Source organism: Nuphar pumila, chromosome 12 (assembly GCF_984573655.1).
Source record: "Nuphar pumila chromosome 12, dmNupPumi1.hap1.1, whole genome shotgun sequence".
NCBI classification, from domain to species: domain Eukaryota; kingdom Viridiplantae; phylum Streptophyta; class Magnoliopsida; order Nymphaeales; family Nymphaeaceae; genus Nuphar; species Nuphar pumila.
The window spans coordinates 5,310,595-5,335,990 of record NC_143260.1 but is presented as its reverse complement, the minus strand read 5'-3'; the positions used below and the strand labels follow the sequence as shown (position 1 = coordinate 5,335,990).

At 36.9% G+C, this 25,396-nt stretch overlaps 1 protein-coding gene and 1 pseudogene across 2 annotated transcripts; one reads left to right on the top strand and one right to left on the bottom strand.

The window, feature by feature from the left end:
• The first annotated feature begins 918 nt into the window (after positions 1-918).
• LOC149819763 (putative 2-carboxy-D-arabinitol-1-phosphatase) lies at positions 919-10,391 on the top strand. The gene is made up of 7 exons (XM_089982524.1): positions 919-1,337; positions 3,272-3,477; positions 8,526-8,645; positions 8,800-8,899; positions 8,989-9,128; positions 9,225-9,304; positions 10,113-10,391. Exons 1-7 carry the CDS (start codon positions 1,130-1,132, stop codon positions 10,234-10,236), a joined length of 978 nt encoding a protein of 325 aa, XP_089838650.1. The 5' UTR covers positions 919-1,129; the 3' UTR covers positions 10,237-10,391.
• Positions 10,392-11,689: 1,298 nt separating this feature from the next.
• On the bottom strand, positions 11,690-19,300 carry LOC149819762 (putative protein phosphatase 2C 5; annotated as a pseudogene). The gene is made up of 11 exons (XR_016426644.1): positions 18,840-19,300; positions 17,388-17,516; positions 17,169-17,271; positions 16,898-17,008; positions 14,817-14,900; positions 14,669-14,718; positions 12,684-12,800; positions 12,547-12,601; positions 12,437-12,469; positions 12,284-12,330; positions 11,690-11,939 (listed from the first exon to the last, which is right to left on the bottom strand). The product of XR_016426644.1 is annotated as a putative protein phosphatase 2C 5 (transcript).
• Positions 19,301-25,396: the final 6,096 nt, after the last annotated feature.

Here is a 25,396-nt window from a genome sequence, read left to right as displayed (position 1 = left end):
GTAGATATACTTTGGCATATTTTCTTAAAGAAAATTTTGAGGTGCTTGAAAAGTTTTGCAAATTCAAAGAATTGGTTGAGAATGAATTTCATTATAAGATTGGTTGCTTAAGATCATATTCTATTGGTGAATATAAATCTCATCAGTTTTATACTTTCTTGAAAATGAATGGAAGGCAAGTTTTTTGGGATAATACAAGCGCAAGAATAAGCACTTGGGCGAGACTATTCACAGCATAGTTCGTGTAAAGAATGTGAAACATGAATCTTTGGATGAATGTATGCACACTACAATTTACATAATCAACATGACTCCTCTTAAACCCATTGGTAATATCTCTTCATACAAGAAATTGAATGGTCACGGGTTGGATGCAATTAGAAGGATTATCAGAATTATCTTCAACACTCGTGATTATGGTATTCTATATATACTAATGTTACTTCGCAGACTTCACAGAAGCAAATTGCTCCGGTGACGTTTATACCCGCAAGTCTATCTCACATTTTGGATGAATGCCACGTGGTTTTGTTGACTTTTGAGCTTTTTAAAATTAAAATCGGATGGCCACGATGTCGGCATGAGCAAAAACGATCATGTTCAACATGACCTGATCTGCTTCCAGAAGAAGGGGAGGGGGGGATTCGGTGGTTTATATGATATATCACATGGAACGGATATTCTCACTGAGGGGGTGAGGATCCTTGTGATACGTTGTAATCTGGGCCTTTCTGCCTCATATCCACATGCAGCACCAGGAATGATTTTTTATTTTTTATGAAGAGAAAAAAAAAAACATTCCTGGTGCTGGTGCTGGTGCTTCATGGAATGATTTTGGTACACTCATTTTTGCTTTGCCCAATCCGATGAGGGCAACAAGAGAAAAACAAACCCCCAGTAAGCCTCCTTGTCTGTGGACTAGATGCTTTTGCTCCCAAACCTCTCCTTGTCAGTTAACTGGCACTTCTAATCTCTAACCTCTCCTGCCATACTTTTGTTATACAAACGCAACACAGCCTCCACTGCTCTTCCCTCCAAGTGGGGTGTAGGGACTTCCTCTTCAATCAATTTCAACCTCAAGCATTTGAGGTTGTTGGTGTGCTTCTTTCTTGAAGTTTTGGTTTTCAGAATGGGTGGTGGGCTGCTGGTTCAAGTTGGGGCACCAGAGTTTAGGTGGTGGATTAATGACACGGCCCAACAGATCCCTTGTTGTATCCACAAGTATCGAAGATGGCCTTCCTCTCCTTCTTCGAGCAAGCTTACATGCTATGCTCAGTACACCTCTCCTCCTGCTTCATCTTCATCTTCTGTATCAGTTAAGGCTACATCAAAAGATGGTAATGTCCCTTCCTCTAGCGCCCTTAGTGTGTGTGTTGATAAACCAACTTATCCAGAAAACTGTAGTGAATTTGAGATGTTGCACTGTGGATAGCAATTGCAACGTCTCGGTTTAAACCAGGTTTATGAATAAGTGGGTGCATTCTATAACACCCCTAATAGAATTTTTCTTTTTCTTTTTTCTTTTTCGTTTACTTGTCGATTTTGTGGATTCATAGTGCATAGGCTTGAACTTAAATTGTACTTATAAATGTAAGCATATCAATCAACAAATTGCCTGGTGTGGGGAAATTGGTTTTGTAACTGTCGCAAGATTTCGGAGTTCAGTAAGTTGTGGATGGAGTTGTTTTTGAGGGAACTAACTCGGGGGTAACATTTGGTAGTGGCGCCATTACGTACAAACGCCTCTGGATTTCCATGGTGTGGGTTGTTTTGATCCAATCCGACCTCATGGATGGATTCAGCATGTTCAAAATAGTGGGAACCGGCTTTTTGGATCATGTTTTTCGATGAAAAAACATGATTTTATGACCCGGAAAGTATTGCACATTGTAGGCCGTTGATTTTTGAAGCCTTAATGATCTCAGAGCTAATTCCCACTAAGAAAAACATGTAGATTACATCTGTAAGGTTAGTCTCATGAAAAACAACCAAAAAATAAAAAAATAATGAATCGTTTCAGTCATGTCGCCATTACCAAATGTTATCCCAACTAACTCTGCACCATTTGTAAAATACAAGTTTTTTTCCGTTTTGAGAGGGAGCTGGGAGGGAGTGAGGGAGGGGAACTTGTTTACTCGCTATCATGATCATTATGATAGATGAAGATGCATATTAACGACGCGGTTAATGTAATGAGGATCTGTTACCATTTCTATTTGTAGGAGCTGCTATTGTTAATCCGTCCTGCTATTCTAGCACCTGAGTGTGTTAGCTGTCGTTGCACCTTCATATATGATCTGAATTGGTCCTCTTAGAATCTCAACATCAATTGCTTATTCAATATCTGGCAGAAAACAGCATTTCCTTTTCTCCGCACATGATGTACCACCTAACTTCCTGTGCTATCTGGGGCAGAAAACAGCGAGGATGGTGCCATACTGTTTTTATGGAACCATCCCATTGGATTACAGAGTTGCTGGTGCTGAAATGGTGTACACCTTAAGTCTGCATATAGTTGTATCATAGGATAATGTTTCAGAGATTTTGATATTTGCGTCATGTAGTGACTGTCAATAGGATGGAGAAATTGGTTGAACGCTACATCACACAGATTAGTGGACATGTAACTTTCCTTCCAATTATTTCTTTTCCTAGATAAGTCTTTTACGTGTGAAGATTTTTCATTCTGACATAATTGAAGATCATCCATCTCTTGATTGATTGCCTCAATCCTTTGTGGATTTTTTTATGGTGCCTTCAACATCTTTAGTCATTATCTACAATCTTGTTCAGTAATACTTGGTATTGAGATTTGATATTTGTATAGTTCAATTGTTAACAGGTAGGATCTTTCAAATAGATAGTTTAAGGACATTAAACTAGTAGTGTTTAATGATCTGTTAATTTTGTTAATTCATATCACTACACTTTATATTCTATGGATTCCAACTACTGCCCTGGCACTCCAAAACATTTGGTACTTAAACTTGATAACCTTGACAAATATTTAATACCTATGTGCGTAAGTTGGGATGATTTCTGAGTCTGTTTCTGCAGAAAGCTGTGAATAATTTGAATAGTTGTCTGGAATATTAGATCTTGTTCCTTGAGATATACTCTCCATGAAATGATTTTTTATCTTCTGTTGATAGTCTAATATGGCCTATATCCATTGTCTTTTTGTCATATTCATGGTGGATATATCAGCACATGCACTGTGCATACTGTAAACCTTTTCTAATCTTGTGGCATCGCATGACTTCTTATGCAGGTGCTTTAAATGTTGTCATATCTCAAGACCCAGATGAACTTGCCTGTGCATCAGAAGCTGTTGATAAACATGTTTCAATAACTGGTAGTGCATATGATTTCAAAGGTGCAACAACATCACTTGTCTCTGGACCTTTGCCTACTTCAAAAAAGGTGACTCTTGTGAGGCATGGACTTAGCTCCTGGAATGCAGAAAGCAGAATTCAGGTGTGAGAGCAGTCACATCACCCAGAATCTTGTTTAACTAGATTAAGCCATGGCACATTAGTCATTGTTTTGTTTAAGTTTCTGCATTCCCTGCCATAGTTTTTATCTGTTCTGTTTCTTCTTGTGCTTTTATTTTGTCCAGTGATAAAGAAACATCTTCAGACTTTCTCTGTTACATTTTCTGTAAAAATGAATTAAATCTTATGTATGCATAAATGAACTTACAGAGCAGAAATACTGCAATATTAGAAAGAACAGAAAACATGAAAATCATATAGTATATGCATAAAGTATAAACAGATAATGGGAATATTCTACTATAGTCAAATTTGAATAAACTTGTTTCTCGACTTCCCACTAATTTGGACTCAGATGTTATTGATCAGAAACAAGAATGTTCTTTGATTTATTGTAGAGTTTGTGCCCTTAAATTGTTTAGAAAATATTGAACTGAATGCATAACAATATGTTGAATAAAATGTGGTAGGCCACCCTACCAATTGTAAGACATGTGAATCACATCTGAAAAGGTAGTTGTTTTTTCTTTGATATAATATTCATAAGATATTCCCATAGTCTTTTTGTTTGTAAAAGGTGCCTATATAATTTGAATATATAAAAATGTACAACAAAGTAGGCCCTCTCTCTCTCTCAACAAAATAGGGATTCTCTTTCTCTCTAGTCAGACTGTGAAATCATTCTCCAATGTGCTTGTCTTGAGGTTATGCATGTTAACATTTGATGGCTGTATAATGAAATGGGCGAAGTAATACAAGGGAGTGCCTCTTATGGGCATACAAGAACACAATAGCAAATGGCACAAGGACCTCTTATGGGTTAACACAAGATTACAATCACATAAGCCACTCATGGACCAAACACATAAAAAATATAGGATCTTATTAAGAGAATGCTTGAGAACAAGCTTAACATACAAGAGGGGTTACACCCCGTGTTTATACACAAATTGAAGCAAAAAAGAGCCATTCAGAAGTGCTCCCAACAGCTAGAAATGTAGCTGTTTCTAATGGCTCTTTTTTGCTTCCTTTTGTGTATAAATAAGGGGTTTAACTCCTCTTGTAAGGATTATAATGCCTTTGATAAAAAGAATAAATTACAAAAATAATAGAAACCTAAAGTGCCCCTAATGAACACAACTAATTACATAAGGAAAAATAATTAAAATACTCCTAATGGGTTTTACTTATTACATCAAGAAATATATATATATATATATACTTTAACACTCCCCTTCAAACTTACAGTGTAATAATTGAAATTTTGTCTAGCAAAAAATGAAACCGGAGAGAAGGAAGAGCTTTCGTAAAGAAGTCGGCCAATTGAAATTTCGATGCTACATAAGGCAGGATGATGGTCTTCTTCAGATACTCTTCTCGAGGCAGTCCATTTCAATATGTTTGATGCGCTCATGAAATATGTGATTGTCGGCTATGTAGATAGCGCTTGTATTGTCATAGTATAACCTTGAGGGTGAGTGCATACACACTCCCATGTTTTTCAATAATCTTCTCAATCACACAATTTCAGATGTTATGGTGGTCATGGCATGATACTCAGCTTCAGTGGATGACAATGACACCTTCTGCTACTTCTTGCATTTTCAAGACATCAATGAGTCACCTACAAGCACACGAAAACCTGTAGTTGAGCATCTATCATTAGAATCTCCTCCCTAGTCTGAGTCAGTATAAGCAATCAATTCGACTGGAGAGGAGGAAGGCAAAACAATCTCTTTAGAAACAAAATTCTATAAATATCTAATGATACACATAGTGACACTCATGTGCACAATAGTAGGGGAGTACTGGAATTGACATGCAGTATGGACTGCATGTGAGATATAAGGTCTGGTAATGGTCAGGTATGCGAGGGCCCCAATCATTTGGCGGTAAGGAGTAGGTTCATCCAGTGGTGTGCCATCATCTATCTTCATTTTTGCATTTATCACTTCATGAGTGTCTACCTTTTTCTCCAGACCTGTCTATGATGTCAGAAGTAAATTTGGATGGAGTTAAAAAATAGCCACGAGTAGAATATGCAACCTCAATCCCTAAAAAATATCTAAGAAAGCTTAAATAAGTCATTTCAAAGCTTTTTTTAAAAATATTTTTAATAAAACTAACTCCTTATTTGTCTTCTCTAGTGATGACCATGTCGTCAACATAGAGAAGGAAGACAACAATACTTGCATCAAATCTCTTGATAAACATAACAATGTCAGTATAATAGGAAGTAAAGCCAAGTTTAACCATAACTGAACTAAAACGATCATATCAGGTTTTAGGCGCCTGTTTCAAACCATAAAGGGCTTTCCTTAAGTGAAGCGCATTTTCAACAGGAACCTCATATGCAGGTGGTGGGTCCATATAAATTTTTTCATTCAATTCACCATTGAGGAAAACGTTATTGACGTCCATTTGATAAATGGGCTAACTTCTAATAGCAGCTACAATTAAAAGAGTTCTAACGAAAGTCATCCTAGCTGCTGGGGCAAAAGTTTTATCATGATCTATTCCATATTCCTGAGAGTCTTATGTCTCTCTAAAGTTTCATCATTCTTAGTTTTAATTTTAAACACCTATTTACAACCTATTCTCTTCATTCCATGAGGAAAACTCCTTATATCCCAACTCTTTGATTTTTCTAAGGCTTGTATTTCATTATTCATAGCACTCATTAATTCAGGACAAGTTTATATTGAGAGGCGAAGTTTTCACATGATACAAATCTATCTGGAGGCCTATGTATTCTAGTTGATTTCTTAAGAGTGCTTGGTTATATGCTAGAATATTGTTCTAAAGCATTTGGACATCTATCACTAGTTCTTCTTTCATATTGGATAATTGGAGGTTCACCACTAATGTCAATAGACTCACCATACTGGATGTTGGATTGAGGTTCACCACTAATGTCAATAGACTCACCATACTGGATGTTGGATTGAGGTTCATCATTAACAACATCATTGTTGTTTATATCACTATTACTTTTAGGAAACAATTCAAGAAAAAAGTAATCATTATTTTATTTAATAGGCACATCTAAACCAAAGAAATTATCTTGCTCTATAAAGGTAACCAATTCCTTGATATATAGAGTTTATCATTTTTAAGGTCACAATATCTAAATCCTTTTTGGGTTTCTCCATAACCAAGAAAAACACAAGGAATGAGTCTTCGTGAAAGTTTGTCACTTTTATTTGTAAGGACAAAACATTTACGTCCAGAAGTCCTTAGTCTCAAATAGTCAGGGGTAGTTTTATAAAGTTTCTCACAGGGAGAAATATTTTGAAGTTTGGTTGAAGGAAGTTTGTTTATAAAGGAAACCAAAATGAGCACAACTTCAACCCAAAAGTGTTTTGAAACATTTTTAGGCAGGGTTCTAGTGGTTTTCACTATATGCCTATGTTTTTTTTCGGCCAAACCATTTTGCTGAAGCGTGTTTGCACAAGATCTTTGATGTAAAATGCTCTGATTCTCCAAATAATTTTTAAAATCTTTTGACATATACTCTCCCCCAAAATCAGACCGAAATATACAAATATTGGTTTTAAGAAGATTCTTGACAAAGTTGTGAAATGTTTTGAAAGTTTTAAAAACTTCATATTTGTACCTAAGAAAAAATATTCAAGTAAAACATGAATAATCATCCACAAATATCACATAATAAGTAAATCCTTCTTTAGAGGCAATAGGAGCAAGACCCCAAACATCCGAGTGTATTAATTCAAGCGGTTTGGAAACAACAAAAGTTCTCTTTTGATAAGGAATGACTTTCATTTTCCCAATAATACATTGCTAAAATTCCCCTAATGGGTTTTACTTATTACATCAAGAATATATATATATATATATATATACTTTAACAGGCTGTGCATATTTGGATGACTTATGTGCATATTCAGTAAACACATGCAAATATAAGCTTCTGTGATGATTTAAAGTTCTCCATAAAGGGCAACTGGACTCCAGTTAAGGATGTCAATTGGCGGTCATTCGATTTGGATATCCAACTGACCCAGTTTCATGTAGTTGGATATCATTAGTTACACTATTATCTAACTACATCTAATTTTTGGTTCTAAGTGTGAATGTGTTAAATACATAAAATATAACTAGATAAAAATAAAGGTCCAATCTGATTAGGATCTCTTTTACATGTAAAGTTGGATCTGAAAAGGCTGGGGGTCTAACCAGATTAATGATCTGGTTAGGGGTTGCCCAACCCAACCTAAACTCTAGCAACATTACTTTTAATTAAGTTAGATATGGTAGACTGAGATCTGAATCATCTATTTCCATGCTTATACTTCACTCGTTTTATAGCTTGTGAGAGAGTAACATCCAATTTTCTCTTGTTATGAGATTACAAGCTTTCATGAGCATGTAAATGCAGATTTACAGCCTTATAGGATTTGGGATGTCAAATGCATTATGCTCTCTATTAGTAGATTAGAACTGGTTTTGAGAGCACAATGTTTAGCACTTCGGGAATGTTATCCAAGTTTGAAACATTGCATTCATATGATTGAGACCATGGTTCAGGTAAAAAACTGCCCGAGTCATCGCACTAAATCTAGGAGCAAAATTGTCCCTGAATGGAAAAGTACAGTCTGCATATACTAGTAATTTCCCAGTCGGTTTTATCCTTTTATTCAGTTTTTCTTCATTAAACATGATACATTAATGTTTTAGAAATTAAATTCTGTTAGCCTGTAGATGAAAAGTTTTGATACCTCTGCGGATGATGAATAATTTCATATTTATAGGTTTTGATAGATCTCTCTCTCCCTCCTTTTGTTGAGTCTTTCTTATTTAAACATGCCTGCATTAATGATTTAGTAATTATATTCTACTAGCTGAATATGAAAAGTTTCACATTGTTAGGTTTTGCTAGTGATTCTGATGATGAATAGTTATAAGTGTTTATAAATGTTTTGTTTCTAAATTTTTCTTGTAGAATGAGATCATGTTTCTATCAGCTTCCAACATATTAATTAACTAAACCTGCCAAACCATCCACTTCAGGGAAGTTCAAATCTGTCCATTCTAACAGATGCTGGAAAAAAGCAGGCTGAGATGTGCTGCAGGGCATTATCCAATTTAAGTTTCGACTGTTGTTTCTCTAGTCCAATCTCACGTGCTAAGGTTTGGAAACTGCTTTTTGATTGGAAGCCTGAAAAAGTTGGTTGTTGATTGTTGGTTTTGAACACTACCATGGATCCTCTTTTTTCCTTTTTCCTTCTCAAATGCATACCAATTGGGTTTATTTACGTTCTTCAATGCTAGGTGTGTAATACAGCGGAGCGCTGAGCTTGTATGGCAAGGAAGGGAACCACCACTTATTTTCCTTGAATCACTGAAAGAGGCAAATCTATACTTTCTTGAGGGAATGAAAAATGGTCTGTATGCTGTCCTATTGGATACAAATGGTTTATCTTTTTCATATTCTTATACACCGTTAAATGATTCATTTTATGTTTGGAGGCAGTTGACGCTCAGAAGGAATACCCTGATTTATATACTGCATGGAGGGAGGATCCTGCTAATTTTCAGGTGAACGGGATCTATCCTGTTCGAAATCTGTGGGGGACTGCTAGAGAGGCATGGAAGGAAATTTTGATGACACCTGTAAGCTGCTTGTGGACAACTTTTTTCTTGAACAAATATTCATCGTTTTCTTGCTATATTGTTTGGATTCAGTGCATCTATTTCCATTTTCATCAGGGAGAAAACTTTTTGGTTGTCACACACAAATCAATTTTGCGGGCCTTGATTTGTACAGCACTTGGGTTGGATCCTGATAGGTAAATTATCTGCTATCTTTAACGATGAAAGAATGTTTTCATGCTGTCATTTCTCTTATGCGTCTGGTCTGTTAGCAAGAATTTGTGAATGGATCTGGATAGGATCAAAGTTTTTAAAAATGGGGCATCTTACATGTTTATCTTGATGTGGCGATATTCTTTCTGGCTTAAACTTTCATGTCACCCAACAACCAAAATTCCCATCTATATGCCCCCCTTCACTGAACCCATACTGTTTTGGAAACAGATACTTGGATTCACCTGGAAGTTTTGAAATTTTTGGGGACTGCTTATAATAAAAAAATATGTAGATCCCCAGTTTACTGGGGTCTTGGGGAACCTGCAGCATGTGACCCATGACCTGGTCCACTATCCTAATGCACCTTTTGCCATGATTGGGTTGTAATATTGGTTGAAGATGCATGTCCCCTTTCTGCAGTCTAAATTTGCACTATCAGTTGATTCAAGTTAATTATAACACAGATTCAAGTTTATGATTTGCTGATGGATTAGCTTCAAAATGTTGATTACTCTGCTTGGAATTGAGGTTATGTTTTGGCTATATGCTTACCTATCTGTTATTTGTTCCCATCCATCCTCCTTTAACTTACTGGAGATTGGTAATTTACATATGTACATTTAATAGGCTAAAATATTTTCTTCAGCCTATCAGAAAACGAAAAAAGGCCCTTCAGAGTAATGTCAACTGTGTATATAGTTCTTTTTTCTTCTTGCCCTCTGGACTGCAATCAGAATTTCTAGAGACAATGCTAACTTATGATATGCTTCTGTTTGTTTGGTGATGTAGGTTTCGTGCAATAGACATAAACAATGGTGGAATCTCGACCATAGTCTTCAACAAGCAAGGGGAAGCCATGCTTCAGAGCTTAAATCTGACTTCTCATATCTACAGTGAACATGTATACTATTGAAATAGAACATTGTTTTCTTGATATTACTAAGAGCAACAAGCACAGAAGATTATACAAAGACGGTTATGTATCTATGCTATTAAGTTGGATCTTTCATGTCTTGATATGTTTGGAATAATATCTTTCATCCTTTGAAAAGAAAAAGGAATCTTTCATCCTTTTTGGGCTTGATGTTGCGGAGACGGTCCCAGATATTGGAAACGGTTGGACATTGCCTTAATTTTGCGTGCTCAATGGTTGGCTGGGAAGCAAACTCCTAGATTATCCTTTTCTTGACATAATTCTAGATTATCCTACCAAGGTGCTCAAGCTTGCCAATACCGTGTTAATCAACTCTTTTATTCAGAACCACTAATGGTCATGCTGGACTCGGCAGACATTATGAGAACTAGCCCCAAATTTTATATGTGCTTCGACATGAGAGAGCACCTATCAAAAACGCATGAGAGAAGCTTCAATATACAAGATCAAAAGAGATCTTGAGTTGTGGCTAAACAAGCAAATTGGTTAATGATACAAGATCAAGCGCTTGATTAATAGCGCGATACAAGCAAATTGATTAACAACCAAGAGCTGTTACTACCCGAGGCAAGTTTGATAATCTTGAGCCATGAAAGTCTGTTTGGGAAGAGAAAAGATCATGTATTTGTCAAGTTTCAAAGAACAAATACAATCTTATCATTGTCTTCCTGACTTTTACATGCCCAAAGTTGTTGTCCAAGGAATAGAAACAATTTTGTAAGCTGTCACCGAAGTCGTAATACAGTCTTTATCCAATCCTTGTATAGCCGGTGCTTGAAACACAGTAGGCCTCTTCATGGAGGGAATGCCTCTGCGCAGGCATTGCAATGGTCTATACTATATTCCCAGGCTGTAAGAAATGCCCGAGTTTTTTCCTACTTGAACATCCAGTGGTTTTTTAATATATATCATGGTAAGAGAGGCAGATTGGCAGCAATTGCCTTTTTCTCCCAATAAGCTAATAGATTACTATTAGAAAACAACAATTACTGTCAAGTTGCAAAATGCCAACAAGAAAAACAGACGGAGATCGTTTTTACTGGTGGGTAATAGAAAAGAATGAGGAAAGCAAAATACTACTAAAAGCTTGAATCCTTATTCCCTCAAATTTTCTGCCTCTCACTTCAAATAACATATTATGCTCGAGTAATCTGAAATTGTCTATGAACTTGGCTGTAAACTATTCTGCATTCTACTATTCTCGATCATAAATAACCTTCGCTCCTGGCTGGATATGACTAGGATGACAGCACTGCTCGCCATATAGCAGATTGGTTCTCTCAAATAACAAAGTATGATTCTGAATGAAATATAGATTGCTCATCATATTTTCAATAACTTTACGGAAATCATGATTTACAAAGGCATACAAACATGGACTTCTTTGCATGTTATCTACATCTATATTCAGAAGGCTGCAACTTCATGCAACATATACGACAACCAAATTCCCAATGATACTATGCTTATGGTTGCAAAAGCTTGGCCAAGTTCAATGAAAAGGTTTTGTTGGTCTTGCTCAGGAGGCATGGCCTGCCAATTGGTTCTCATGCAAACAAATCGAACCTTCATACTTCAGCGATGACATGGCCTCAAAAGCAGTAGTAGCATAGTAGCTTAACATAATTGGTGAAGAAGGATGCAACGATCTGGATGTCATATGCATGCTAATGAAAAAGGTTCTGCATAATCCATCAGAAGACCAGGATTATGTTACTCATGTATTAAAGAAATGCAGTATGCACATGTAGTTGCAAATTGAAGGCTTTATGATGTCCTGGAAACTACTTTCCATTTAAACAATTATGAAAAAGAAACCACAATCCACTTCGTTCATAAGTAGCAAAATGTAAAAGAAAGAAAAAAAGGTTCATTTTCAAACCGAACAACTCATTTTCTAGATGGATGTCTTTGTTTCTACGTGGTGAATAATGAATAGAGACATCAACATCTGGATGACCTGCCATTCAAATGGGCCCAGCCAAAAGTTATCATTGCAGTAAAGAACAACGAATAAATCACATACCCTAAATCAGCTAGAACAATGCTTATGTTGTCCTGAGAGTTTTGTTCCTGCAAAATATGACTGGTCTTTAAAAACTGCTAATTTATAAGAGCTAGAAAAATTCTTAAAGCATATGAATTCAGGATCAGTATCACAAGATATATGGTCAAGTACCAAGGCAGCAAGAGCCAGCACTTCACAAGCGGACTGCAAGAGAAATGAGGCATGAGTCACTATGGGCATCTTATTCAGAATGAAATGGAAACCATGAAGATAAGACTTGCCTGAACATCACCATGCCGACGAAGTTGATTTCTGACAAAACGTACGGCGTCTGAACTGAAAACAATAACATGAAATAGCTTAGTGGTCAAGCACTCATGTGACTACAAGATACTTCAACACGTTTGACTTGGCAAACCTGCTCATGTAATCCCACAGGCCATCAGATACCAGCAACAAAAATTCTGCATCTGTACCAAGAGATACTTGGTATATGTCTGGAGAAGCAGTAACCTAGTCACCCTTCATTTGCACCCTGGAAATAACACAAAATACATATAAATCAACCAGAAAACTTTACCTTAGACTAAAGAGATTATTCCTTTTGGGGCTTGAACAAAAACATACAATTTTGAGAAATACAGAGATATCCAATCTTACGGACAGGATTAACAATCACCGAGCTTCAATTACTCTTGCTAGAAGCTAATGAATTTTTGAAAATATTTGCATATCATTCATCTCCTATCAAAATAATCAAAGAAAAATTATTGGTCCCATAACAACTAGTAATTTTCTGTACGGAAAAACTGATGGATGTTGATGATAAACTTCCTTGCAGATTGCAATCAATGACTTCCCTTTCGTGCTACCAAGTCTATTTAAAATAGTGCATCAGCAGGTACCCATGATAAAACCAACAATTGCATTTAAGAGGTGAGGTATGTATGCTATCATGTGAAGACTAACATGTGACCGTAGGACAGTAAACTTATACTTGCAAGGTAGCATCATGTTAGGAGTCGAATATGAGATTTTCACAGCAATCTCATATTTTCCAATAAAAATATAGTAGCCAGGAGCATCTGGCAAAGGGATCACAGAGTGCCCCAAAAGTTTTTCAGAGTGGAACAGTGACTGGCATAACATGGCCACACAATTGAGGGTAAAAATAACCCATAGACTTTGTATAAGGTAAATAGTTCCAGTAACAATATATATATATATATATATATAATATTAGTATTAAAATTTTCATAATAGATGTCTTCAAATGAGTGGACATATCAAGGGTTTATAATATTAGTATTAAAATTTTCATAATAGATTTCTTCAAATGAGTGGACATATCAAGGGTTTGCAAATACAAAAGTGCTTTTGACAATAATGAGAGGGTATATAAGGAAATTTGTTTTGTTAATACCAGGCGTTGGACAACTGCATGTGTAAGAGCTTCACTACATCTGCATGCTCAATGTCAATGAACATGGGATGATGAAAATTAAAGGACAAACAGCTATTCATGTACATGTCTCTTGATGCCATGTTCTTTGATATGAGGACTGCTATCTGATTACACAATAAAATCAAGCTGACAACTTAAGGTGCCACCAACAAAGAATTAAAATAATGTTTCAATATTATTAATCATCCATCTATTGTCGTCACTAGCTCTCTCAATATGATGTCCAAGACTTGGTGCTCGTGATATGCGAATTCAACCATGATATCCTTGCGACCACAACATGACTTGATAACATAAAAAGTTAAACCTGTGTGTCCACATGTAAGGAGAACCCACCATGCATAATCACAAGTCCATGATGATGAAATTATTGGACCTACTATGGTATCACCAGTACAGAAAGTGACCTTGCATGACCAAGAAACACCACCAATTTCGGTATTGAATACAAGGAACCAATATGTTTTTAATTTTTTGACCACTAAAAAATATAGAGAACATTTGATTCACTAAAATTATTCTTAACATATCATCTCAACCACATGAATTAGCACAAGCTTCTAGCCAACAAGATAAAACATGAAAGAAATAATGTGAGAATACATTTTCATCTTTTGATTTGTACACTGAGGGCATCCAGTTTTAGGCAACTTATATCTTTATATTGTATCTGTTAACTGTGATAATGAAAATCTATTGTGAAACTTTGGTTTTAATTTGTTTCACATGTGCACATACACAAATAACTGCATTTACACAGAATAAGCACTTCCTTTGAAAGATATGGTGATTCTGTTTTCCTCATACATAAGTTTTCATGTATAATAGTTTATCCCAGGGAAGGACCTCGCTAAATAACTTTCATAACAAATGAGATTTTGGAACTGCTGCAATTGTATGAGAAAACAAAATCAAGAAAAAAATGTAAACACAATTACCGGGAAATAAATTTCCTCGTCCATCTCCCTTCTTCAACTCCTTCAACATCCTTTTGAGGGAAGAAAGAAAAAGATCAGAAATAGCATATCTTATAAACTGATACAACCACATTGATAGTTTGTTTGTCTCATCAAGCTTTTAAGAAACATACTCATTTTTCTTTGTCTTGAAACACATATCCCCAAATGCACGAGACACAGAGATGTCACCGCAAATCCGTCCATCCACAATCTGGAAGCCAATGATTAGAGTTTATATGGGCAGCATAAGCTATCAAGAAACAACAGGTTCCACATTACAAAGTAAAATCACTGTTGTTCGCTTCTTATCCAAATCTATATAGCCAGTCAGTGTCATGTTCCCATCTCAAGCATATTATGCTTATTATCTGATCCAAATAATATACTGACAATATTTAGGGTTAGGGTGAAAAACTACAAAATTCAATGTCTACCAATTGACTAACAGCCTTAACATTATAAAAACGTGGATTTCAGCAACACAAACTATTAAAAGACAATGGGAACCACACTACAAAGAAAAATCAATGGTGTCCACTTCTTATCTAAATCCCCATAGCCAATCAGTGTCATGGTCCCATCTCAGGCATATTATGCTTATCATTGTATTTAATAACGTATTCACATTGTTTAGGGTGAAAAGCTGATGAAATTCGATGTCTTAGGAGCCTTAACACTATAAAACATGTGACTTTCAATGATTTATTAAAAAAATAAAGCAGGAAGATAAATGAATAGGAATAACAGGTACTCAAAATCAACTGATGCCCCAAATGATCTCTTAAATGTTTAATGAAAATAAAATTAAGTGGGGAGGTTTCCTAAAAGATAAAACATGAAAAATATTCCATGTTCATTTCTGGTTTATACAGTGCTAAAAGCATAGAACATCATTTACAAAGAAACGCCAAATACCATACCTTTGTATATCTAGACCAAGAACAATTGGCTCTGAACTAAACTAGCTGGCTATATGTTCCTTTCTAAGGCCACTATGCTGATATACATTCTAGTACAAATAGAAAGCGTCGATGAAGCTGTCACTAGGACACTTCTATTTAAGAATCCTGTTTCTCCACTTATTAGTTAATCTATTGCCTGTGGTGAAGCCCTTGACTAGTTAGAGAACCAAATGCTAGTTCATGAGATGAGAAAACTCAAAATAAGGCAGCTGAATCACAAACAAATTGTGATACCAGGATCACAGAAAGTTAATCACTGTCCAAGAGTTCCATAACAAAGAAATCAAATCAGAAACAGAAAAAGGCTAGCTGTAAGGCACATAGACCTAACTACAACCCACAAGGGCTCCACACACCTGGCTATATGGGTTGGCTTAAGGCTTTCAAGTTGTAGGAGGTCAAGAGTTCGATACCCGGGGTGTGTGTCCTTTGCTGCAATGCCCAAGCCAAATAGGAAACTACCCCCAGAGGGAAGGGGGGAGTACTCATGAAGTTTTACATTTGCGGACACTGACTCAAGTCCATGGTCAATGTGACACCTCTCAGCCCATAACGGGATGTCAAAACCATAGCAGTGGTATTCTCCACATCAAAGAAAAAACATGAGCCTAAGTACAAGGCACTATTCCTGGAAACTTTGGGCCGAATATGGATCATGTAAGCATTTGTTTTCTCCTCGAGGCAAGTCTAAATACAAGTCTAGTTATCCTCTCACATATACTTCTTTCTAAAATAGAGCTTCTGAGAGACTTACATCAGGAGTATTGACTATGACAGAAGTAAACATGGATGACTGTGCATTATTCCAACCTATGGTGGCAAATTACCATGATGAAAATTTCACAACTTAGCTCTTAAACATGAACATATAGCATAAGAAAACCTAAGTGAATCATGTGTCTTGGTTTATCTCTGGATATCTTCATCAGAAAAAAAGAGAAAGAGAGCTGCTTTATGACACACCAGGGTAAAGGAACTTAAAGAAGATATTTCTGACTGGCACACTGGATAACTATTTCATACAAAATAAAAAATCGGATCACTGCTTAGGCTTGGAGTCCTAAAACTGGCATATCAGTATCAGTAATTTTAGGTTAGCTGCCACCACTCCAGATAAAGAAACTACAATACATGCAAATAATTTTTGCTAATACATTGCAGTTCATGAGAAAGCAGCAAGCAGAAATGAAGATGAAGAGACATCATCACATAAATGGGTAAATGAAAACGAAGACAGGAACCATACCCATCCACCAGCTTCTCTGATTCTGTTGATTTCTTGCAAAGAAACTCTGTTATTACCATAAGGACGGTGAGGACTAGTTAAAACTTCAGCTTTTCCATAACGAGATAGAGCCTGCAACATGTGAAGCATTAGCCAAGAAAAAATTGTTCCAAGTTATAGATATTCATTATGTAGAGGATTCTTTTTATGATGAATTCAAATGGCATAAGAAGTTTCAAATGAATTATTGGTGATATAATATGTAAAAAATTTAACATAGTCGGACAAATACCACACATGAATCACCAACATGTGAAATGATCAGCATATCACCTCCTACAAACATAACTGTAGCTGTTGAACCAGAATCAATATCTGTCCCCACTTGTTCTAGCCTGTGGAAAATATAAAAAATATCTATGGCTTTCAGGCAAGCACTAGACATAATGATTAAAAGAAGTTAATATCGAACATATCATGTCTTGATTTAAATGGCAAACCGAGTCTTCACCAATTAAGTAATTTTGAATCAACGTTTGCAAAAGCTATCTGTATTGCCTCTCTTATGGTAGTGAAATCTCTCTGTTTCAGAAGCAATCCTCCTTGCAAAGCTGCAGCACACTCCTTGTACAATTCATCCCTGAACACAATTTCAAGCCAGCAGATGAGGTTAAAAGCATCATACTTCTATGAAGGTGCAATTTTTTTAAATGACAGGCATAAGTATCCTTATTAATACTCATGCAGATCAAATGAGAAATTAGGAAGGTACATATGTATGTAACAATGTATTTGAGTACGTCTGATGCATGTTAGAATGTGCATATGTATGCTTGTATGCCATGGCTGTTGAATCTCAAGCTGAGATATTTGGTGAAAAAATTAACTCTTGTTATGCTTTCTCAAGTGGAGTAAAATAAGTAGTTAAATTCTAGTTTTCAGATAAAATTATAAACAAGCTTGAATGAGCTTATCGAGCTCTTAATAAGCCTATATTCAGGCTCAAGCTTGGCCAGTTCATTAAATGAACAAGCTAAAGCCGAGAGACTGTACCCTAGATTTTAAATGAGCTCGAGTTTTTTTCACAGCCTTAATTATTAGTTATTATTTATTTATGTAATCAAATATATTGTATATGTTCTTTCTAAATGGTTCCTAGTAAGAATACACGTGAATAGCAACTGAATTTTGGGCTTATCTTGTTCCTACAATAGAATGGAAGTTCAAAGATTGAGAATCAATGTGACCTTATGTTCTACTTTGTTCTGAGCATAGTTGAAAGTTTTGCTTATAAGCTTGCACGCTACTTGTTTTTTTATGGTTGACTTAAAATTGGTGATTCACGAAGTCGTAAAGAATTGCATTTCTCTGGAAATGAACAAATTGTTTGCGGTGTAATTTTCATTGTATTTTCATGCGTTTCCCTGACCAATGAATTACATAACTCTTGATGAACTAAACCAAATTGAACAAAGTTTTAATTTAGTTCTGGTGATTTGAATCAGCAACCACCACTAAAAATAAAAGAAAGTCTACCTAAACATGAACTGGAAGGCCATCACATAAAAAGCAGAAAGAAAGCAAGAAACAAGAAGATGGGTGGTGATGAAATCTAATGAGGACCCCCAAATTATGTCTCTCTATGAACTAAACCAAATTGAACAAAGCTTCAATTTCGTTCCGAGAATTCCAATCACCACGCAAAACCAAAGAAACGGTATCCAGACATGAATTGACAGAACACCATATCAAAAGCATCAGCAAAGAGAGAAACCAAAAGATGGGTGGTGATGAAAGAAGAGGGAAACCTCAAATTGGGACCGAAATAAAAGAAACTGTATCTTCTCATGAAACCACCAGTGAGTTTCAAGAAAAACAAAAAAGACAACCATATAGAAAACAGCAAGAAAACAATAAACAACAAGGTGGGTGGTGATGAAATCCAATGAAAGAAGAGGGAAACCTCAAGAATTGGACCGAGGAGAAACCGGCATGCCCGTCGAAGACCGCGGCGTAGTCGAAGCCGTCCAGAGAGTCGGAACGAACGACCACATCGTCCTCCATCTCGGACCTTGGCCCCTGCAAGCAGCTCCATCCCCACCTAATGTCCCCAGCTATTCCCTCTTCAGGAGTGCCACTGGTGCTCACTGTCATGCCAGCAGAGGCGGCTGCTGATGCTGTTGCTCCTGCAGTTCCCATTGATGCTGCAAGGCAAGAGGGAAAAGATTGAGGGGAAGTTAGAGGGATTCTCAGTTCCCTCATCATCTTCATCCTTTTCTCCTTCTTGGTGTGATTGCTGTTGCTATCATGGCTATGATTATGGTGGTGACAACTTCCCAATATGAATTGTTGCCTAAGAAGGGCCCTCTCTCTCTCTCTTGGAGGGCGAGGGGAGGAGGTGTGAGAGATAAGAGAGGATTGGTTCCAACGGTAGGAAATCTTCTTCCCTCCAAAATGAGACGTATCAAATTTGGAAGTACAAGAGCTGGTGGCATGTAATCCGCAGCGTTCTAAGCCCCACAAAGAATCTGAAGCGTTGGCCCACACCATGTTTTTATGCAGTCAAGGCGACCAATGAGTTGCCGACCCTTCTGCACAAACGGAAGTGGGACCATCAACTCCTGACTATCACACACCTTGAGATAAGGTGCTGACCCTTTCATCTCGGGTTCCACTCCTATCGAGCGTGCGTGCGGGTGCCTTTAACTGTTGTGCTCTGGAAGGGCTTGAGCAATGTTGTTAAAATCGGTCTGAATCGGCTAATCTCCGAGTGGGCCTCAAGACACTCAAGACCTTGCCGAGCCCATCAGTGAAGCTGCACACCTGGTGGGAGTCCAACCTAGGATGAAGGGGTCAGCACCTTCTCCCCAAACCCTGCCTTTACGGTTAAACATGTATGCTCCATCTTTTTCTTACTTTTATGATGCTTTTGTATTTTTCTGATTTTTTGCATCTTCTTGATTTTTTTTTTTGCATTTTCTGATCTTTTTATATCTCGCTTCAGACAGATTGTCAGAAATGATAACCATCAAAGGGCTATCCTGAACATGATCCTCGGATGGAATTTCAGTTACTACCATCCTTGAGAATCCAAGATTATTGTAGGATTCAAATTTGAATTTTAAACTTTATCCTTATCATTTTGTTGTCATTTACTTATACGTGGTAACTGAATGATGTATATAAATACACTCACATGCTAAATAAAGATAATCATCTACCAGTATTCTTTTCTCTGTTCATTGCTTTATCAGGTCCCTTAACATGGTATCAGAGCATCCGGTTTCTCTGAGTTTCCTTTTCTGCCATCGTCATCTTGGATCTTACGTGTGTTGCTGAACCATCTATGTTGCTTCTGCACAGATCACAACAACGACCCCAAATGTTTTATGCTGAGGCCTATGAGATCAAACATCTGACACTCTTTCCCTGCCTAATCAAGTTTAACGTGAGCATCTGCCCACCATACTCCAAGATTGCAAATACGTATTGCACCAAGGAAGCTACATTACCTTCATCCCAAGGGCACCATGGTAGGCGAAGACGTTGAAACGTACCTTCAACCTCAACACAAAGAAATTGCGGAAGATAGCTCATATTACATTCATCATTCAGACAACCCAGATACCATGCTCGTTTCTCATTGTTTAACGGGAGATAACTACCCCACATGGTGGATTGCCATGATCATGGCATTAAGCGCCAAAAACAAAATGGGATTTGTCGATAGATCAATCCCAAAACCAGATTCGTCAGACCCTTTAGTTGCAGCCTGGAATCAGTGCAACAACCTCGTTCAGTCTTAGATTTTAAATGCCATACATAAGGATCTTGCTGCAACCGTCATCTATGCACAATCTGCGGCTGAAGTATGGGTCGAATTGAGTGAATGATTCACTCAAACTGATGCACCACGAGTGTACCAAATTCAACATCAAATTTTGAATTATAGACAATGGCAACAGTCGATTGCCGTATATTACAACAAGATCAAAGCATTATGGGACAAACTCGCTTCCTACACATCCTTGCCCGTATGTATTTGCGGTGCTATGAAAAAAGTGTATGAATTGCAACAACGTGGTCAACTATTCCAATTTCTAATGAAGTTGAATGAAAGTTACAATCAAGTTTGAAGTCAAATCCTATTAATGGAGCCATTGCCTACTACGCTCAAAGCCTATTTTTTCCTAATATAGGAAAAAAAACATAAAAAACTGAGCGTGGTGGTGACACTAGTAATAGACTTTATTGCTGCCAATATCTCTTTCCCAAACAATTACAAAGAACATCAAGGACGAGGACGAGGGAAACCTCGAATGAAATGCGAACATTGTGGTAAATTGGGATATATAAAGGCAAATTATTTTTTAAAGAGTCCAATTCACCTACTGAATTGATTTTGACAACATTGAGGGTGGGTGTTGGTGATCCAACCCAGTGTTTATCTCGCAAGAGGGTGAACCCATTAAGTGACTCCAGTTCTCAGCAAGGGTTTCTCATCATAAAAGAACTCTTGCTGTCACAAAAATCCCGAGGTGATAAACAGGGGTATTAACCCCAGTTTACTTATAAAAAAAGGCAATGTTTTCAAAATATCCTCAAATTTGATATTAATGTGTTTTTATCTCAAATTGTTGCAGTATTTTTATATTGTTTCTATATTTTTTTATTTTTATATATACTTTATATTCTTTATGTTTTTATATATAGAAATACTATTTTTAAGATTTAAAAAAATCATAATTTTCAGGATATATATATATATATATATCTTTTCCCACTCTCAAACGTCACTTGGAATGAGAGATTCATTTTTCACGTCCAAGTAAATCCCATATGAAAATGGTTTCTTCATAATCGTGTGAATTAGCTTCTTCCTTATGTTGGTGTCCATTTTATAAACCAGGACTGCCTTTCAAAATTTATCATGTAATTTGTCTTATATAGCTCTAAATCTTCCACAACCTGGACTAAGTTTTACATTATCTCACTTCTCAGTATCACTGATATTTTAATATTACATCTTAATCTAAGTGCATCATATCCAAATCCTAAGTTGTTTAGGTGTGTGATACTTGATACAAAACATAATCCAAATCCTCACTTAAATTAAGTTGATTTCGGTTATACCAGGATCTTAACCCAGTTTCATGTGATCAATATAAAAACATGAGAGAGGCAGAGATAGGGATGGCAGCGGACCGGGGCGGATGCACGGGACAAGGTCTTCCCTGTTTCATGTCCTCCATCCTCGGTCCAAATAGGGCGAGGCGGGACCCCGTTTCTCTCCAGTCCACTGCCATCCCTAAAGGTATTTTTGTTATTTTACTAACAGGATCAGGGATGGGGCAGAGGAAAGAGTAAGTCTATCCCCGCCTCCATCCTCGCACGGGTTTTAATTTTAACCTTCATCCCTGCCTCCATCCTCGTTTCATGTCCTCCATCCCCGGTCCAAACGAGACAAGGTGGGGCAGGGCCCCATTTTTCCCGGGTCCACTGCCATCCCTAGGGAGAGAGGAAGAGAGAGAGTTATACACAATATCATCTCACATCTCCTTCTCTGTCAACACTACTTGGACTCAAGTCATCAAACGGATGCAGGTCAATCCCATGAAAGCCAATACGGTCCCCTTGAAGCTCCACTGCGCATGATCACTGGAAGCTGCTGAACCTGCTGGAGAACTAGTATTGGTTGAAGCTGGAGATGGTGTAGTAAAGAGTTCCCGATCAGTGGTCTTCGGTGATGTTAGTGATGAAGATGGTGTTAGTATAGCATTGCCAATGAACTTGTCCACGGGCAACAATACATTTTCAACCTGATACAGTGCCAATGGTTTTATCAAGTAAAGGGCATTAGAGAACGTTGTCTCCACTCCACCAAACCAGTAGAAATATACGTGAAAGTAAGATCGTATATGGGCCATTAGGTCCTGAAGGCTGAAGTCATTGTGGGCCGAGGGTTGAGAACAGTTTGGTTCTTTAAAAAAAAAACTAAAACAAAAGAGAACAGTTTGGAACATGTCCCATGTGTAGAACTTGGAAAGCACATGGAATTGAACGAGTTTAACCTTCTGCTCCTGTGTGAGACTGTTAAGGAAGCCTGCTGGAAGGATGCCAAAGGCTTGTCCGACAGCGCGAAGATAGTGAGGCCGCTGCTCGAATTGTTAAGCTGGTTGGCGAGCTGAATTCCAGCTTCTGTGATGTTTAGTAGATGGATCAAGACCTTGTATTGGCCGGATTTGTCGAGGATTCTGGTTCAACGCCAGCGATTGAGCTGCAGTGGTGGTGAAGAAGAATGCAACAGATAGGCAGAGGGAGAGAATGAAGAGAGATGAAATGTGTGATGACTTCATTCTCTCTGTTCTTTTGGTCCCGCATTATGGAGATTTGAGAAGGGAATGGCTTTGATGGGATGGGGTATATAAAATTCCTGGCATCAGCTGTGCAGTTGGACTATAGAAGAGAGGTGAGTCTGATGTTTGACATTTTGAGGTGATCACACCATGTGGTTGGTTGCAGGGAAGTGTAGGTCATGCACTAATAATATATTACATGATAGAAAGTCATGCACTATCTCTTGTTATAAAGAAAAAATTCGGTTATTGAGTTTAAAATGTTGAATGCAGTCCCTTACAATAGAGATGATGATTCCAAGGACATTTTAATACCATCAACATTTCTACTCATTCCAAGGTGCACGTAAGGCAGGTCAGGTTTTTCTCTCTTTGGGGCGAGGGTTCCTTATCATAATTTTTTTTTTCTCTCAATTTCTGTGACCAGACCCACCCAAGTCTAAGTGAAGGTCCAATTCGTTGATACACCCAATCATAACCAAAAGGTAAATAACTTTTTTCTAAGATTTTTTTTTTCAAAAAACATACCTACCTTTTTTGGCAATAGTAAAAGTAGGACATAGTTTTTAGAAGGCGCCGAAACTTCGCGACCTTGAAACCCATGGTGTGCATCCTTTGTCCCAAGGCCAAACTTGTCTGCAACTGGTGGGCGAAGGAAACTTGTGATTCTAGGTCAAGGAACATGTAAGCGGGGGTTATCAATTTGTCTTAATTTTTTAAAAAAAGCGCGCGCATTGCACTTCTAATATGAACAATACTATTGCTAAAGACCAAGGCAAGGTTCAGCCTGCACTAAAATCTCATATTTTTGCAACAAAAAAGGCAAGTAGAGAAACAACGCGTGCACACATTAGCCTGCCATTGTCCCAATTGGAGATAGGCAGCTACTTTCAATATATATATATAATCACCTTTCTAGCTGATTGAGCTTTTGAAGGGTCTTTTCTATGTTTTTCTTAAATGTGACTGTAAACATTTAAAAATAGCCGGTCTAAGATTTTCTTAAATATTGAAGACTTAAAAAATCATATTTTTATCAAAAAAACATATCCAAGTGTTGTTTCCAAGTAACTTGACCATGTTGAATATATACATTTGTATGGTCAGATTTAAGGAACACATGAAAAAAAATCCTTCAAAAAACCTGGTTAGCTGGTCGATAGCTAGAAAAGTGTTTAGCGACTACCACCTTCTCAAAAAAAGTGGTAGCTGACAGGTTTTTTTAATGTTTTACTTAAATCTGATCATACAAATGTGTTCTACAAGCTTGATTTTATAGGAATGGATTCTTGGGTCATCCAATTCAGATATTTAGGTAAGTTTTTATAATATTTTCTATGGTTTAAATTTTCATAAATATTGAAGGCTTAAAAAATTATGTTAAATAAGAAACATGATCCAGTTATCGTTTTCTAGTAAATTGACAATGTAGTACACATCAATATGAACATATTTAAGGAAAACATAGAAAAAACCCTTCAAAAAATCTGGTTATCTAGAAAAGTGATTAGCAGCTTTCACCTCTCTCTCTCTCTCGCTATATATATATATATATATATATATATATATATATATATATATATATATATATATATATATCGCGTGCTTACCACCAGTAGATAGAGGGTTTTCGCATTGTTTTTCAAAAACCTGACCCTACAGATGCACATGATCAATTTGCTAAGAAATTACACTTGGATCAGGGTTTTTTGAGAAAAAAGATGGGTTTTTAAGCATTGAATTTTTTTTTAAAATTATAGACCGTTGATTTTTTAATCTTATAAAAACCTAACTTGGTGTTGGAATCAGACAATCCAAAAATCGATTCCTATAAAATCAAGCATGTAGATCACATCTGTATGGTCAGATTTTAGAAAAAATAGAAACAATCTTTCCAAAGCTGATAGGCATGCAATAGGCACAAAAAGTGTCAGGCACCTACCCATTACTCTCTCTCTCTCTCTCTCTCTCTCTCTCTCTCTCTCTCTCTCTATATATATATATATATAGTAGGGGTAGTTGCCTACCTTATCCGTGCCCATTGCCAGCCTACTATGTTTATGAAGAGTTTTTTTTTGTCTCAAGTCTGATTATACTGATGTGTTTCAACATGCTTTATTCTATATGGATGAACTCTTGGATTGTCTAATTCTAACACGTGGGT

Coding starts and splice junctions, on each gene's coding strand:
- LOC149819763 (XM_089982524.1), top strand. CDS start 1,130: ATGGGTGGTGGGCTGCTGGTTCAAGTTGGGGCACCAGAGTTTAGGTGG. Junction 1,338..3,271: donor TAAGGCTACATCAAAAGATG/GTAATGTCCCTT, acceptor CTTCTTATGCAG/GTGCTTTAAATGTTGTCATA. Junction 8,646..8,799: donor GTCCAATCTCACGTGCTAAG/GTTTGGAAACTG, acceptor TGTGTAATACAG/CGGAGCGCTGAGCTTGTATG.